Source organism: Emydura macquarii, unplaced genomic scaffold (genome assembly GCF_026122565.2).
Source record: "Emydura macquarii macquarii isolate MOO-44397 ecotype Brisbane River unplaced genomic scaffold, CSIRO-AGI_Emac_v2 contig_1644, whole genome shotgun sequence".
Lineage (NCBI taxonomy): Eukaryota > Metazoa > Chordata > Testudines > Chelidae > Emydura > Emydura macquarii.
Genome location: NW_027131781.1, coordinates 8,047,352 through 8,064,640, shown reverse-complemented (window position 1 = coordinate 8,064,640; position 17,289 = coordinate 8,047,352). Strand labels below are relative to the sequence as shown.

The window sequence follows — 17,289 nt, the reverse complement described above, 5'->3', positions numbered from 1 at the left end:
GGCAAGTAAAAATATCACCATGGTAAGGATTGGCAAGTAGATTGTATATAGACTGGTGAATTTCAGAACCATTTTGTAAGACTGATTGTAGGTGGAGTGTACAGTAGGAGCTGTAGGTAAGGTTGAACAAGCATTTTCATTTTAGAGGGTTGTTTTCAGTTGCTCATAATTTTGTCGAAGTTCTGCATTTCATATAAAAGTTTAATACAGCCTGGGGCAAGTGTGTTTTAAAGAATTAAGAAAAAATGGTTCAGCCATTTTCAACGTTGAAGAGTAGTAGAAATGTAATTTGGGAGAGACATGGTGCTGGGGCTGCAGGTGTGCTTTTTAGTGAAAAAATATTCATTTTTAAGCAGTTATAACTCTGCCAAATGTACGTTAAGTTTGGCTTTTTTCTTCATGCTGTGAAGTTCCCATTTCAGAGAAAAAGTTGGCAGTCAACAGACTGTTCATTAACTGCAAACTAATTCATACAGTGTAAAATGTATTGGTGACCTAAATCCACTGATTGTGATGGCTAGAAACTGCAAGCCTTTTCTTATGATGAGCAAAGAACAAAATATCACCAGGTGCCAAGGTGAAGGTTAAAAGAAATTAAAAGAAAATGGTAGCGCAATTCACATTTGCTATTCAAATGTGGCAGATGTTTAAGAAGACAGGGCACTTGCCCTGTGTTTAATAGGGTTCCTATATAAATTTAATAGTGATGTGTCAGTAAAATAAAGGAAGTACGGGGAAAACTAGGAGTCATACTTAAGACCAAATAAAGCACTAAAAATGTGCAGTAGAGAAAAACCAGGTTTTGACAGAGTTTGGACAGATGTACTAACAGGCCTTTTCAACCTCTAATTTCTCTGCTTCACTCTTAGGATGATAGTGTTCAGATTTGAAAGCTGTCAGGAAAATAGAAGTAATAAGTGGGTTTTTAATTTTGTTGTGGCATTCTGAATAATGGGCTTTCATCTCTCCCAGAAGTTTCATTTAAATATCAAATGGTTCTGAAAGTTGTGCCTCTCATCTTTACGTATGGCTGTAACACCAAGATTTTTAAAAAAAAGAGTTGCTGTGTGTTCAACACTCTTGAAAATCAGGTTTCTTATTTAAGTGTTTAACTTGACTAAGAAGCACAAGTCCCCCCTTCACTTTCTGAGTCAGTGGGACTTACGACCTTAAATTACTTTGGCTGTTCTGAAAATCCCATAGTTATTTTTAAAAAATCTTTTCTTTAAAGGCGTAAGTCCTTCCTAAAAGATTTTTCCATATACTTCCACTAATGGCAGAGGTGTGTCTTAATGGTATGATTAGAACTAACCTTCCTCTAATCACCAATGTTTAAGTCTCAGTGATAATATAAAGTATATTTATTTCCACTTTCTCTGAGCTGTCCTATGACTACCATTCCACAAATGGAGGAAAGCATACACTTCTTAAAAGCAGTGAAATATAAACGTAGGTATTTCGTTCTTGATGGGATCTGAAATTTGTACTGCTCCTATGACTTACAGCTTCATTCTACCCTCTGGAATATTTTTTTCAAGAGCTTGAGTTGGTGTGTGATTTTTTTTTTTTTGGCGGGGGGGGGAAGGCCGGGAGCGGGAGAGGGGTTGTTTGTTTGTTTGTTTTTTAATTATTTTCATTACCTTACTGGAACTATATTTATTTTAAATAGACACATTGTTGACATTGACAAGTGCCGATTTTAATAATTTTCTTGTTTTGATACTTAAGTTATTCTCCCAGCATATTTTTGACTTTGTATAGAAGTATTGAAATGTCTTTTTGCTACAACAGTATTTTGCTTAGTTGATTTAATGTGGAAACTCTTTAAATTCTCTCATGTAGACTGCTTTTTTCAGGTTATGGTATGTCATATTTGTTTGAGGTATAAAAATGTGTACGTGATTATCTTTTCTCTTAATTTTATATTGCTTAGCTGATTGCCTATGATTAACTTCTCCAAATCATGTGCAACAAGTCAGTTTCTCTGAAACTGAACCACAATAAAACATTAATGACATCAGAATATAATTTATGGTTAGAGTAGTAATCAGAACATAGAGTACTTTCCAGCCACGTGTGTTCATTGTTTCAGCTGATGTGATTTATATATAGACATATGAGCCTTACTGATCTAAATGAATCTTGGACAATGCTTGGATCTTGTAGGAAAATAAATGAGATTGGGCTGTATTAAGTTTCTGAAGGAATTGATGTACAGAGTTGCTGAATAGAAGTTTTGAACGTTTAGTGTTTAGTACAGCAAGTACCTCAAAATTAAAACCTGTTTCCTGTCCAAAAAAGCATGCAGTGTAACATGCATTGATAGCAGTGGTCTGTTTCTTTTTGCGGTGTTTTGAAAGTGCTGTAGTAGTCTGTCTTGAGATAAATGACAATTTAATAAAACTGCCCCAGGAGAAGTAAATTATAGTAGCTCTACATCTTGAGGATCCCCCACCCCCACCATTTTCATTTTTAACTTTTATTCTCCCTTTAAAAAAATAAATTCTTGGATTTGACAAGGTCTGTGGTAGGTGGGAAGGAAACAATATATTTTTCATTATACAAAATAATAAATGGAATGTATAGGGTTACTAAAGCTTCAGGTTGGCAAATTGCCAGACAGTTACATCATCCCGTAATCATTATCTGTTTCTGGCTCTTGATCTTATGCTAAGAAATCTTGCTTTTAGCTCCCATTTCATTCCTTACTTATTTGATTTTCTTTAGTTACATGGTACTATATCTAATAGAGCAGCTAGTTGGATTCTTAATGATAAAAGAATGTTTTTGCCTAAATTAAAAATTAGGAATAACTGTTCTAAAATACTTTTGCAACTCTGATACAGGATCTTCAACTAATGTCTCTTGCACTCTTTTGCCTGCTGTTTATAACAAACACACAAAACATTTATCAGATGAGTCTGTTTGATACAGACAGATCAGTGCACATAGTATTACATGTGCTAGTATTCTGTTGCTTATTTTCTTCCTAAACAAAATACTTTTCTAAACCATTTGATATGCAAAACATAAAAACGAACTGTGTACTGGCAGGCAAAGTGTTTTTAATCAGTCTGCCCCACTGTTGGGTGAGGTATCCCACAGAGAATGCAGTGGTGAGGGGTTTGTTTTTCACAGCGTCATTAGAAGCATGAAATCTTCTCTCAAGGACTGGCAGAGTCTTGTAATGAGGGCTACAGGAAATGACTCTATTGGGTGTGGAAAAAGAAACAGTCCAGATTTAACACATGAGCTGCCAAAAGAGTTGAAAACAGAGTGCAGGAAATGACCTCATAAAATAGACTAAACTATACTATGCTACTACTAATACTAAAGCCCACTGTTTACAATAGTTTCAGAGGGGTAGCCGTGTTAGTCTGCATACAGCAAAAACAACGAGAGTTCTGTAGCACTTCAAAGACTAACAATTTTAATTTCAGCAGGCATAAGCTTTCGTGAGCTTCAGCTCACTTCCTCAGATACAGTTGGTAGAAATAATACAGCAAATATTGGCAACATATATAGGAGGTAACATATACATATCCAAAGGCATAGACAAGAATGGGGTAAGTGGATGAAAGCCGGGTACTTGAGGCCTAATGACTGCCATTGAGTAGGAGGTGAGAATGGGTGATCAGAGCAAATTACTGTTTACAATGATAGCCTTAACAACGAGAGTTCTGTGGCACTTTAAAGATTAACAAATTTAATATTTGTAGTCTTGATCACTCTAAATCAGGGGTGGGGGAACCTTTTTTGGGTCAAGGGCCTGATGGTGGCCCTGGCGGTGGGGGAGAATTCGGCGGTGGGGGGGAATTCGGCGGCGGCGTGGTTTGAGGGCGGCGGCGAGGTTCCGCGGGAGGCAGTGCCCGCTGCCGAAGTCCCCCCCGCCGCCGAAAAGGGGCAAACGGCGGCAGGGTTTCGGCGGCAGGGCTTCGGCGGCAGCCACTTCCTCCTCCGTGATACCGCGCCGCCGCCAAATTCCCCCCCGCAACCAGGGCCAGACAAAATGATTTCGCGGGCTGGACCAAATCATTATGCGGGCCGTATACGGCCCGCGGGCCGGATGTTCCCCACCCCTGCTCTAAATAGATTCAAAAGGATCACAGAAACCTGAATTATCATATCAAATGTTAAATTGAAAACATTAATGGATGATAAAAACTGCTAGTTAATATATAATAAACACAAACTACAATATAACAAGAAGCGCCTTGAATGTGTAGTATGTATATAATTGTTTGCAGGTAAAATAGTCTGAGCCGCAAAGGTTGTATTTATAGTTCTGTGTACTTTAAAAGGGTAGTGTCATGTCAAAATCACACTGTTGTCCAATTATTTTTCTTCAGGATTAATCCTTTAGAAGACTAAAATTTAATTTCTTTTCAAATCTGTTTAGTTGTACTACCATTTAATCTTGTGTTACTGTGTGGAATTTCTCTTTCATGCACACATGGCAAAAAGCAGATTAAATTACCATCATGCAGGGGACTCTGTGAAGTCCATCCCTTAACAGTTAACTACTAGGCAAAGCCCAAAGCTTTCCTGTGGTTCGTCTGCTGCTACTGTTTTAACCATTGGGTTGGAGTCAAGAACCACAACCCCTTTGCATTCCTGCACTGATGTTCTGGGTTACGCTGAGTTTGTACAGATTCCCCCACTTACTCTAAATGTAATTTAGTTTTACCTCACCCGTGTATTCAGAGATGTGATACGGTTTGTGTGCACATACATGTCTATAATGCCTATATATGTCTTTTGATTCATAAATATGAGGTATTGTCAATTAGTGAGTTCTAACATTACCAAACTGCATGTTTTTTAATTTCAAGCATGTGTAAAACTTGCATCAAGATTCCGTTTCCATTTTTTCCTGTATGGACCCATATTTAGTCATGGTTACTTCTCACTTACACATCAGGATTGCAGCCTACTTCTCCTTCACATTTGCAGTATTCACCATTTCCTGCTTCCCTCCAGTGTCATAACCAGTTAAGCGACCATCAGCCAGCCACTCCGCTGTAGTAATTTCACATACAAACTCTGTCTAGATCACTCAAACCTTGCAACAACTACAACAATCCATCCCTGTCCGACTACAAAAACTCTCCTCTGTTCTTCCCCAAGCAATCAAGCTTATATCACACCACCTCCAGCTTCAGACCTCTTCCTCACTTCCAACAAAACCCTCCACTTGCTTCACCCAATATCTACTACAAACCCATAGACATCCATAACAAATTGTCCCACTCCCAAAAGAATACCCTATTATCTGTTTCAGAACTCCAGCCATACTTGCAGAAGCCTACAAATGGTCTTTGTTTACCTAGGGGAGAAAAAAGGCAGCTTCCTCTCCCTAGCTTCCATGGCAGAGGGGTACAATAGTGACTCTTCTTCCCATAGGAAGAGAGAATTAGACTTTTTCACTATCCCCCACAAACTTTGTGGAAAGATGGTTGAGTATTATATTAAATTATTTTTTATTATTGAGACAAAATGATTTTTTCATTTTCTTTCAATTTATTTTTAGCAAAATAATTGATTTTCTCTCACCTTCTCCCCTCCACCTCCATTTTATTCCTCAAAAATATTTTTATTTTTAATGGAAATATTTTTTGTACTTTTTTTTTTTTTTTGAGATAATATTGTTTAGCTTAAAAATCTGTTTTTTCCACAAACTATTTTTTCATGCCACACCCATAGCCATTTTGGGAGACGAGTCATCTGCACCCTCTGTAGGCTTGTTGTACATGAGGAATGTAAGAGGCTGTCCAGTTCATCATAGACTTTTGTGGCACAGCAAGAAATCCACCAAAAAGATGGCAGGGTCACAGTTTGTGATGCCCACTTAGTTTTGTGGATTCTCCGCCCATTCATGCAAGTGTCTGTGTGTTTCGTTTCTGTGTTTGGATTTCCAGGGTCCAGCCATATTGCATTTATTTTATTAAAAAATAATTTTGTAAAGTATCACATAACCTTTTAAAAAAGGTTACCAATAAGGTATCTTTCTAAGATACGTAAATTTTAAGGACTTGTGTTACTTGATTACCATTCATATATTAGAGCCTGTTTTCCCACTGTTAAAAATAAATAAAATTGTTAGCCTACTGTACACATGCTTACTTTATCACTGTCAGTCACTTAGACATTGTGTCATGCTGTCCTGTTAATGTGCTTTATTCTTCATTCTTGATCAGCTCTTACAGGCATTTGGAGTTTTGCTTCAGAGAAAGGAATGTGAAACTGACAATTTTCTTATTTTAAATGCCTTTAAATTAACATGTACTTACTGTAATAAAATGGAATTGGGCACAGAGGCCTATTCAAATTAGAATGATCGTATAATATTCATATAATCCAGTAAAGCTCTACAAGCTATTAAAAGAAAATTTCACAGGCAGTAAACTTTTGGGTAATAGACCTGCCACTGAATTGTGATTATAAAGAGCACTTTTAGAACTGGAATGTTAGTATAAACATAATTTTATTAATTGTATTTATTTATACATATACTGGTTCTGTACTATGAACCACACAGTTCACTCCCCCTTGTTATAAAATTCTCGCATTTTCAGTTTAATATATTCTTTCATTTATGGCTGAATAAAATCTGTGTTTTCTGGGGACCATTGCTATAAATTTGGCAAAATTGCTGGGATATAGTCTTCAAAAAGGTTGTCTGAAAAATATATTGCAGTTAGCATGATAGGCACCAGCTGGTTTGTTGATGAATGTTATAGGAAAACAATTAGAAATACTTCTGCAGTTAGTTGTCTCAAAATTTGGCATTCCTTGTTTCACTGACTTGTTTGAATATAATTTAAGGTCTGACTCCTTTGATACTGATTGCTCTCCATTTTCATTGACCTCAGCAGGAACAGTCAGCACCTCCATAAGCAATTACTTGTTAATAGTCTAGTGGGGACTGGTGTGGGTATTTAGGGTGGGGGGAAGGAGAATGGGGTGGAGTGGATGCATCTTCCTTGTTGGAGAAATACTGTATGAAATACCTTTTCAGGTTCATACTATCTTACCAGAAAGTGTTTTCTGCTAACATAATGTATTTTGAAAGGTGAAGAGCAAATTGGAAAAAAGTAGAGCTACAATTTAGAAGCTTGTTAATTGAGATACTGAAAGTGTCTTTTATGCAGTGTAAGGTACACTTGTTTATTTTTACAAAAGAATCTTTGAAATATTTTGTAGGCTGAATTCTTTTATCCTTATAGGCAACAGCACACTGTAATTCATGTTCTGCCTGTGGGGTGTGTGGGTAGGGTGAGTGTGTGTGTGTGAAGGACCATTAGTTAGACACGTTTTGTTACTACAGCAGCCTAGAGGAGCTTCAAAGGATCAATTAAAGAACAGATGGCCTTAGCACACTTTCCTGACAGTGTGCACTCCTCAGCGTTTAAGCTGCCACAACACACCCTGAGGTGACACCAGCTTTACATATTGATCTTTTGGTGAAAGAGACTTGGCTTTTTCTGTCCTGCACTGTTGGATATGGCTTAATTATTCCTAAAAGGTTCAGACTGTTGTGAAATATGTTTGCTACTGGAAGTTTTTGTCTAAAAATAATTTGTAAATTTGTGCTCAGTCTGAAGGTGTGTTTTCTTTATTTCCTACTTTAGGAAATGGATTTATTAACTCTCGAGCTTCACCAAGCCTGCTTGGAACCACTGGTGGTGGAAATGGATTAGGCAAAGTTATACCTACAAAGTCTCCACCTCCACCTGGAGGAGGTAATCTTGGAATGAACAATCGCAAACCAGACCTTCGTGTCGTCATCCCACCCTCCAGCAAGGGCATGATGCCTCCATTGGTAAGTTGGGCTATTCATTCTATAGTATGTTATATACAGTGTGCACAAAGGGGGTGAAAAGAGTGCTGCTGAAAGCAAAACTGTAATACGTGTCCATTTGCACTAGCACAAATGATCTCATACAGCACCTAGGCATTATGGGGATGGCACCTTAGTAACATCCCAATAATCAGAGATTCAACTGCAGATTGGACAGTATTAGCAAAAAAAAAAAAAAAAAAAAAAAAAAGGGGGGGGGGGTTAGTGGGAGAAGATACTCTTGTAAACTCCCATTGGCTTACTAAGTACAGAATAATGAGCTGACTTACGCTGGGTTATTTATATGGCCATACTGGAGACTTTGGTTTGATTTCTTGGCCTGATTGCAATCTTTCTGGGTTGCTAGGACTGAGAGCCCCATAGGGTTTTAAGTGGATGTGGTTTCTAGAGGGTGAGGGAGAAGTATATTGTACCACTCAACAATGGCAACTTTTGCTGATTATTGAGCTGTGTTGAGGAGCGCCAGAGAGGAGTTCTGTCCAGTTCTCTCAAGTTGCAGTGTTGGTAGCATGTAGTACAGAAAAAATTATTATGTGAGGAGGAACGTTCATTTGGTTTAATGTGTTAGTACAATAGCCATTCACTCCCCATATTTGGAGTAAAAATCTTGAATGAGGACACAAGGAAGAATGAGTGGTTGTCTCATCATAGTCCTCACTGGTGCATCTCACAAAACCACTATGCAATTCAGCACATCAGCCATGGTTGTTCAGCCTACCTCTAGATATGGCAGACGATGTTGCAGGTCAGCCCTGAGGTTGGCACAGTTCTCTCTGGACGTCTTATTCAGCTTCTCCTTAAATCTTGTGTGGCTAAAGCCATTGCTATTGGTTTCTCACTTTTATGTGCAAACTCAGAAGCATTTAAGTACATACATTCCGTTTATGAATCCTCCCCTATGTGGAAGTAGCCAAAAGGAGCATAAGATGTAAGCAGTATAAGCATTTGTTGTACAATATTTGCTTTTTTTATTTTTAAGATGCCATAAGAGTTTACATTTGCTATTGGTACTACAATTAAATCACATAAAATCAGTGTTAAGTAGCCAGAGTTCTAATTAAAGAAGTTCTTTAACACCTTTATTAAAATGTTTTAGGTTTTTCTAAAAATGCACAAATTATAGAGCACATTCATAAAGAAATGCATTGCTTATTCTTAATGTGAAACGTGCTTTAAATTATTTTGAGAAATGAATATGGGAGAAAATATTTTCCAGTAATTTTAATGTTCTCTCCTTAAATTGTCTGTTTGGTGGAGAAGTGAGAGAGAAGTAAAGAGTAGAGATGCCTAGATGTCATGATGATTGGTGCACTAAAAATACTTCTTATGGAGTTGACTTTCATTTGATCAGTTCAACATAAGAGAACCAGTATGCACCTGTGTCCATGTATGATGTCTGTGAACAGTTGTGCCCTTGCTCTTGCTATTTCAGCCAATGCTAATTTTCAGCACCTATAAACCATCTTTTGTAGTTGTGAACACACTTTGCTACAGTATTTATGCCTGCATCAAAACACTTTTTATTTAATTGACCTAATTGTATGTAATAAGTATATAATCAAATAGTTTGTAACATTTACATAATTGCATGGTGAATTCAAAATATTAACAAATCATTAAATAAATCCTGAAGCACAAACATGACTTTTTATTTCTTTTTTGAAAGCAATGCTATTTTTAATAACTGTATTATCCCTCTTGTTTGCTGAGTACAGTCGGAGGAGGATGAATTGGAGTTGGTGAGTTTGGGTTCCTGCTTGATGAGTGACAAAGAGCAAGATGCAGAAAGCTTAAGTCTTACTACATGGTCTAAATTATACCAATGTTCCCTTTGTAGCAGAGAGATGTACTTGTTTTATCCAAATAAAAAAAACCACAAAAATTGAGAAGTGCAAATGCAACCCAAGTCTAGCATTCTCCATTTATAAATTGATGTTTTTATTAAACAGTTTTTTAGTTTTTCTTGGAGGGAACATTGGAACAGAGCCTTATACAGTAACTGTCCATGCACACAGGGTACTTGTTTAGGTGGGGGGAGGGGTTAAATGCCTTATATAGTCCCCAAAATTATTGAACTATTTTTAGAAAATGACTTCACTCCTGAAGTTCCTCAAATTGTAACACAAGTCCTGTGTTGCTTGTCCTCCTTTCATGGAGATTACATCATTGCTGGTGAGGTAACCTTTTTACAGAGTTGGAATTATTTCATGGTGTCTGAGATAGTCAAACCAGAAAGGGGGTTTCTGTATTTACCACAAGGAATATGGAATTGCAAACTAATTATTTTACCTTTTCCAACTGGAAAGATGTTCCTGTTTTTGAAAGGAAATTGTCAGAAAGGAAATTTCAGAAAACGTCATATCTTTTCGTGTTCACTGTGGAAAATAAATATAAGGCTAAAAATAACTTGACTCGTGAGTTCTAGATTATTTTTCAAAGCAATATGCAAATGTTTTAGGTGTTATAGCACAATAATAATTGCGGAAGTTGCTGCATCAGAGTACAGATGTAGATCAGCTTCAAGATCTTTATACGCCTATGCTTTGATTTATTTTGCACACGGACCTGTTGCTAAAGAGGCTCTAATTGCATGAAAGCATGACAATTGCAGTAGTTCCATTATATTTTAAGTTGGTGAATGCATGCTGTTGGATGATATTTACCTATATTGTTTTCCTAAATTTGAGTTAGTTGAAAAAAAATGTTTTTGAAACGTAATACTTAAAGCTATCCAAAAATTGTGGTGGTTACAGGAAGAGTTTTAATGTCATTCTGATTAACAGTGATTATAAACAGCTATGTCATTTGTTACATTTTTTTCTAAACTTTATAGAAAAGCATCTGTTTTTCAATACAAAGAAATATGGGATTTAATGTAATCCATAAAATAGTTAACCAGGTCATTATGTTCATCTCAGTTATTGTAAGTCTTACTTAAAATCACTTTTCATTATAGATGTGTTCATATTCTTTAATTGTTAGACTTTCCATCCTCTTCCAATATAAAATTGTTTGGAATCTATCTATAGTACTTTGGAATATGAATAATGTAAGAAGAGCTTGCCCTCTAGTGGTTATAAAATGTGATGTTCCTATATAAACCTCTGCAACCAACTGAAAAAAGCAAAATCTTCCTCAAACAAGACACTTTAAATTAGCGAATAAATGTAAAGCAACTTGGGAATGTTACTTTATTCATTATATGGATTATTATGTATTCTGAAATACAGTTCTATATTCTAGCTGTCAACATTAAATTCTGCATGACCAGAATTGAACAAATTTACTGGATGAAAGGCGCAGAAGGGTTAGAGATCCGACTTCATAGACTAATACAAATATAACACTTTCCTCCCATTTTCTCTCTAAAATTTATCCTCACCAAAAAATTAAGGTTCTGAAAAATTCTATGAATATCTGTAAACCTTGGAATCCATAACTCAGACGAACAGCAAAAATTTCTCAGCAGCCTTGTTTCCAAATCACTCATCCAAAGTGCTCGGGAATAAATTGCCTCAGATAATAGCCTCAATTAGCTATCCAGAAAAATTCTCCTAGGGAAATACCTTGATCCTCTATAGTGTCCTAGTAGATGTCTATAAGGTTTCCATTATGTAATAGTCCCAACTTTACAGGCTGCTAACGAAAAAACTTCTGGAAAAAGCTCAGTTCCCTACAGATGCAAAAATCTGATTCAGTAACATACCTTCAGAGAGGATAAACCCAGTCTCTCGTTCTAACAAAGGGTGGGATTTTCAGAAGCAGTTAAGTGATTTATGAGCACAAATCCCAGTAAAAATCAATGACAGTTTTGCTTTCAACTCACTTAAGTGCTTTGGAAAACTCCACCCTGCACCTACAGTATATCACTGCTTAACACACACACCAAAATAATCTGCAGAGTAGTAGCTACTAAACTCTTAAGGAATGTCTACACTAGGAATGTAAGTTGACTATATTAGGTCGACTTACTGCCACTGCAGCATTTACTGCAATGATGCAGGTCCACGCTACCCTCCTTGGATCGGTGGTGCACCTCCTCACCAGAAGCGCTTGCACCAACCTAAGGGGGCAGTCTGGGGAGCTGAGAGCCCTGTCTCTCAGCTCCATTGGCAGCTCTCCACCAGGCGCCCAGCTGCCTCACGGGCTGCCTCCCTACCCTCCTCATTCTCCACCGGGAGCAGGGGGAAGCCGCCCGGGGCTTCTTGGCCCCCCTATCCACTCCCTGCTGGGAGCCAGGCAGCCTTGTCAATTTCACAGCTCCAGCACTGAGGAGTGAGGGGAAGCCCCCCAGCTTCTGCCTCCAGCTGGAAGCAGAGTCTTCCTGCCCAGGCTTCTCGCCCAAGCTCCCAGCTGGATGCCCCGGGTGAGGGGAGGAAGGTCCGCCTGCCTGGGCTTCTTGCTCTGACTTCCGTCTGGATGCAGGAGGGGTCCGCCCTCTAGAGCTGGGCTCTTCTTGCTCTTGGAGCCATGAAATTAACAAGACAGCCAACAGCCCATGTAAGTAATGCAGTGTGTATGGAGACACTGCGTCACCCTTACTACACTGACAAGCCTTATGCTTCTGGTGGAGATGGAGTTATGATGTTGATATAGTAGGGCACTTACGTTGGCAGGAGGAAGGCATTAGTCTAGACATGGACATAATTAGGTCAACGTAAGCTGCCTTACATCGACCTAACTGTAGTGTAGATCAGTCCTTAGTCATGATCTCTCTAAGGCCTTGTCTACATTAGTACTTATGCTGGTGAAATTTTTATCACTCAGGTGTGGGGGGGAAAAAACCCCACCCCTGAGCGATATAAGTTGTGCCAGCATAAGCGCTTGTCTATGTCAGTGGGAGATGCTCTCCCACTGACATAGCGATCGCCATTCGTTTAGGTGGTTTTATGTCGTCAGCAGGAGAGCTCTCTCCCGTTGACATAGCTTTTGTGTAGCTGTGTTTATGCCGGCAAAAAATTGTCGCTCAGGGATGTGGGTTTTTTTTCCCCACACTTCATGAACAACAAAAGTTTTGCTGGTATAAATGCTAACGTAGACAAGGCCTTAGTTTCAGACAAAATAGGCATTCCTGGCGGGAAGTCTAGCTTTGCACAATATAAAATATTCCTTACACATGAAGTCAACTTATTTTAATAAAGTTGTTCCTACAGTCAATGGATCAAGGAAGATTTTTGAAACCAGAGACAAGGTTGAGCCTTCTTATTGGGCTGGCAAAATACTGTGCCAGCAATGATTTCATACATTGAATATCCACTATTGCATAACCCCATATCTTCAGTTGCTGCCATCACTACTAATGTAGTATAATTTCATCTTTGAGTGCCACCATTTCTTTGTCTTATTAACGTCACACTAGAACCCCTAAGTTTGATCAGATACTGTAAATTTTGAAGCACTAACACAACACACTTGGACTGTAAGCTTTCCCTGTTTTTTTATGTTTGAAGTAACTGAGAATGGCTAGTAGAAGAATATAGTTCATTTACAATGGTAGCTATAACATGCCTTGTATTCTTTTATACTGTCAAGCTACAATTGCAAGGTTGAAATCAGCCCTCTTGGTTTTGATTTGTGGAGTTGTGTAGACACAGCACTGCCTGTGTGTTCCATTCTTGTGAGAACAGGAATCATGTATATTTCTATAATTAGTGCTCCTCCAAGAACAGAATGGAGAAGAAAATCAGAAGTAGAGATGGTGAAATACTCAGGTGCCACCCTTGATCAGATCAAAGGAAGTGGTGATGGCTTTGTTGTTGTCAGGTGCTTCAGCTAAGAAGTTACAAAGCTGCCGTTCTGGGAGCAAATAAATACATTTTTTTGAGTCTAGGAGTATTACGTATTTTCTTTAAAAAGCCACTAAAACCTAGGTCTGTTAATACTGAATATTCCATTTTAAATTGAGAACATGATGGCAAGGAGAATGGTGTTAAAATTCCCTAGGAAAAGTTAGGAATACATCTTCTTTAAAAAGACTATATTAAGATGTTAAGAGTTATGCACATAAAAATGGCAGGATAATCAGAGTTTCTGCAGTTTTGTGCGTAACTAATTTTCATATCAGAAGGCACAAGTGGTTTTTGTTAACTCAGAAGTCATGTGCTTTGGAATATGTGTGCAGCATAACGAGTAATCTGTCAGTTCCCACAACCAGGGGAACCACAATATTATTCTACCACTCAGGTCTCGGCAACAGTGAAGATTTAAGGGAACTCTCCCACTGTTGCTTTTAGGACAGGTGCAGTTGCACCTGTACAAGCAACAGTGGAGCTCTAGGGTAAATTTTCAAAAGTGCCTAAAGTTCCCTTTTCAAATATGGCTTAGGTACATAGTAGTCAACCAAAAGTCAACGGGACTAAATGCATGTCTCTTTTGAAAATGGGACTTACCCTTCTAAATCACTCAAGGGCTTTTGAAAATTGTACTCTCTCTCAGGGACTGCATTTTCCTTTCAGTGCCATCACATTATTCAGTTTGACATTCATGTAAGCTGCATGCACAACAAGACACTGTACCCATAAGTCAAATATATTAATTATCTCGTCTTTAAATAAGTCTAAATTAAAATTAGGTTTTGGTCCTTTCAATGTTTTGTAGAAGACAAACCACAACCATGAAAAAAGGAGATACTGTTCTCATCCCCAAAATAATGAGAAAAGGCACACCTTGTAATAGAACGTTACTTTTACATGAACATGTTCTATTAATTGCTGTAATTGACTTCCACAAGACATGTTCTTTGTTTTTAATCATTTATAGAATACCCAAAGGATAAGCAGTTCTCAGTCTACACAGTCTCTTGCTACCCCTGTGGTGTCTGTGACAACTCCAAGCTTGCCTCCACAGGGACTGGTGTATTCAGCAATGCCTACTGCCTACAACACTGGTAAGTGTTCATTTTTTCTTTTTTAACTTGCCATTTACCTGATAGGTGCAGCTAAGGCATTTGATTCTGAATCTCAGAAGGTTTGCATGTTTAAGACATTTTATGTTGAATATTTAATTCAGGTAAGTGCTTTTTCTTACTAGTTGAAAATTAGCCTTTAGTTTGTGAAAAGTGTTACTGATGCTGAAACATACATCAGAAAGTAAGTTTTGGAAGCAACTTTGGTATTTGGATATGTTAGTTGTACATGATTGGAACACATCAAGAGACTGAAATGAAATGTGATGTGTTGTACACATCAGTAGTGTCTGACCTATTCAGTCTAAGGGCTGAAATATTATTTCAGAAAGGTCAACAGCCAACAATCAGTACATTAGAGCATAGTGTCAGTTCTGTTCTATTTCCTTTGCTCTATTCAGGCCATGTAAAGGGACCAGAAACTATCCGATCCTCTTGTGAGCCTAAACATCTACACTGCAATCAAACCGCACTATGAGACTGAGTCAGCTGGCATGGCATGGGTTTTTAATTGCATACCTTCTGAGGGCTACAGTTTAGAGTCCTGAGGGCCACGGATTGGACGCCTCTAGTCTACAGTGTCTGGCCCATGTTTTAGTTTTCAGATACTCATGGAGAAACTACACTGTACATAGAAAAAGTTTTGTGTGGCCCCACTCTAAAATAACCTAACAATAGAGGAGTTGAAGAGAGCTTTTAGTATTTTTAGATCCCTTATTTAAAACAAAAAGAACGGAAATAAAAAATTCTATTTTACGTAATCTCCCTATCTGAGATGTAGTGCGCAGCACTGAAGTTTGGTTGATTAGTCTAATTTCAAAATTTTCTACATTTTGAATTTGGAACATTGCTATGGATGCTCAGCTCCAGGAATATTAGTTTCTGATCATTATTTAACATGCAATACAAAGTTTTTAATATTTAAACAAAAATCCAGTTGTCTTTTTTTTTTTTTAACTTTGCAGTGACAGGCCTTCATATAATCCAGTTGCTAGAGCGGCTTGTCAGTGGGAGAAAGAAGAATTTTCTAACGGACTGGATAGGCTACTGAGACTTTTATAGCTCAGGCAGATTCTTCCTTCTTTCCTGTGGACCTACTGAGGTCTCCTGTAGGGGAAATTCCCCACTGGCCTCCTCATTCCTGCAGATCTTCTGATGTCTATAGAAAACTAAGCATTCGCTAGCATACTTTAGAAGATGTGCTGAGGAGGATGGGTGGGGCCACAGAGAGCAGGGAACTCACTGGGAAGTAGCAGGCGGCATTTCCTCTTCCCTGCGGACCTACTGAGACCTTCAAGAAGGGAGAACCCCTCCCTTCAGAGAGCCTTAGGAAGTTCATCATATGCCTTACGTGATGTATTGAGTGGGTCCACCTAATCTCCAAACCACAGGTGAATCAGGGGTCATCTCACTCCGATTCCTTCCTGAGCTTGAGAAGGCACATGCACGGTCACCTTTAACACTGTTGTCATGAGCCACCCTGCGGATCCCTGGGGCCCATAATTATCTCTGAGCCTCAGAATTCTAGTTAGATCTTAACCTCTGACCCACCAGTAGACCTTCTAGTGCCCAAAAATCCAGTTAGTTAATTTATTACTTGCATATATATAACATCCAGATACTCCAAGTAAGATTAAAGTCCCATTGGATTGGTGCTGTTCAGATAAGAGGCAGACACTCTTGTATTTATTTGACATAATGAATGGGCCTATGTAATCAAATTATTCATATAATATTTTTACTGTACAACATTAAACAGTTGAACATGGATTGGGCTTTGTGAGCACAGAGAGTTCAGCTTGCTTTGTTACCCTGGCAAATGCACTGTAAAATTCATGCCAAAGTCTAAGCGAAGTAAAGAACAGAAAAAGACCCCAAAGTGAAGCATGAAACATTCTAAAATTAAAAAAAAAATGTCCTTTTTGAGAGAGTGGTTATTAGTGCCTTGTTTTATTAAACTATTCTTGTGAGGAATGAAAGATGAATTTTGTTGCCGGACCTGTAAATTAGCCGTTGGATTATTTTATAGACAGGCAAAAAAGGGAGGAAACAATATAAGAGAGCAATAAAAAATGGGAGCAGCAGAGGGAAATACAGCTCTTTATTGATAGAGCATGTGTGTATTGATCAGTCACAAATGGGCACTCTGGGCAGGTAGAATGGCCACAGCAGGTGCATTTCTGAGGCCTGAATTGTGACCATGAACTAGGATTCCATCTGGTTAGTTGCGGCTGATTCCTTCCTTTCCACCAATCCTCCTCAGGCTGGACAGGGCTGGGTGGTAGGCTGCCTTATCCCATTTGTGCTAGTGCTGATGATCTTAGAATCATGTCAGAAGCCGAGAGAGAGAGAGAACAAGAAGAAGATAGTGAGGAGGAACAGAAAGCAGTGTACAAGGAAAGGGGAAGGTAGGATAGGGGTCTTGCATGTATTAATCTGGGATTTTTGCTAATCTAACATAGAGAATCCAGTGTCCTTACTGGTGGGTTGAGGTCTGCATGTCTGAGTTCCCTTGAGTTTCACG

General features: G+C 38.4%; 1 protein-coding gene across 6 annotated transcripts in view; it reads left to right on the top strand.

The window, feature by feature from the left end:
* Window positions 1-17,289, top strand: part of MEF2A (myocyte enhancer factor 2A) — a 147,658-nt gene that overhangs the window by 115,872 nt on the left and 14,497 nt on the right. For 4 of the 6 annotated variants that reach the window (XM_067555601.1, XM_067555605.1, XM_067555600.1 and 1 more), the window contains 3 exons: window positions 7,632-7,822; window positions 9,577-9,600; window positions 14,621-14,747. In XM_067555601.1, the coding sequence (XP_067411702.1) occupies window positions 7,632-7,822; window positions 9,577-9,600; window positions 14,621-14,747 (342 nt within the window). The remainder of the gene's footprint in view (window positions 1-7,631; window positions 7,823-9,576; window positions 9,601-14,620; window positions 14,748-17,289) is intronic. The other 2 variants (XM_067555603.1, XM_067555604.1) reach the window with 1 other exon arrangement.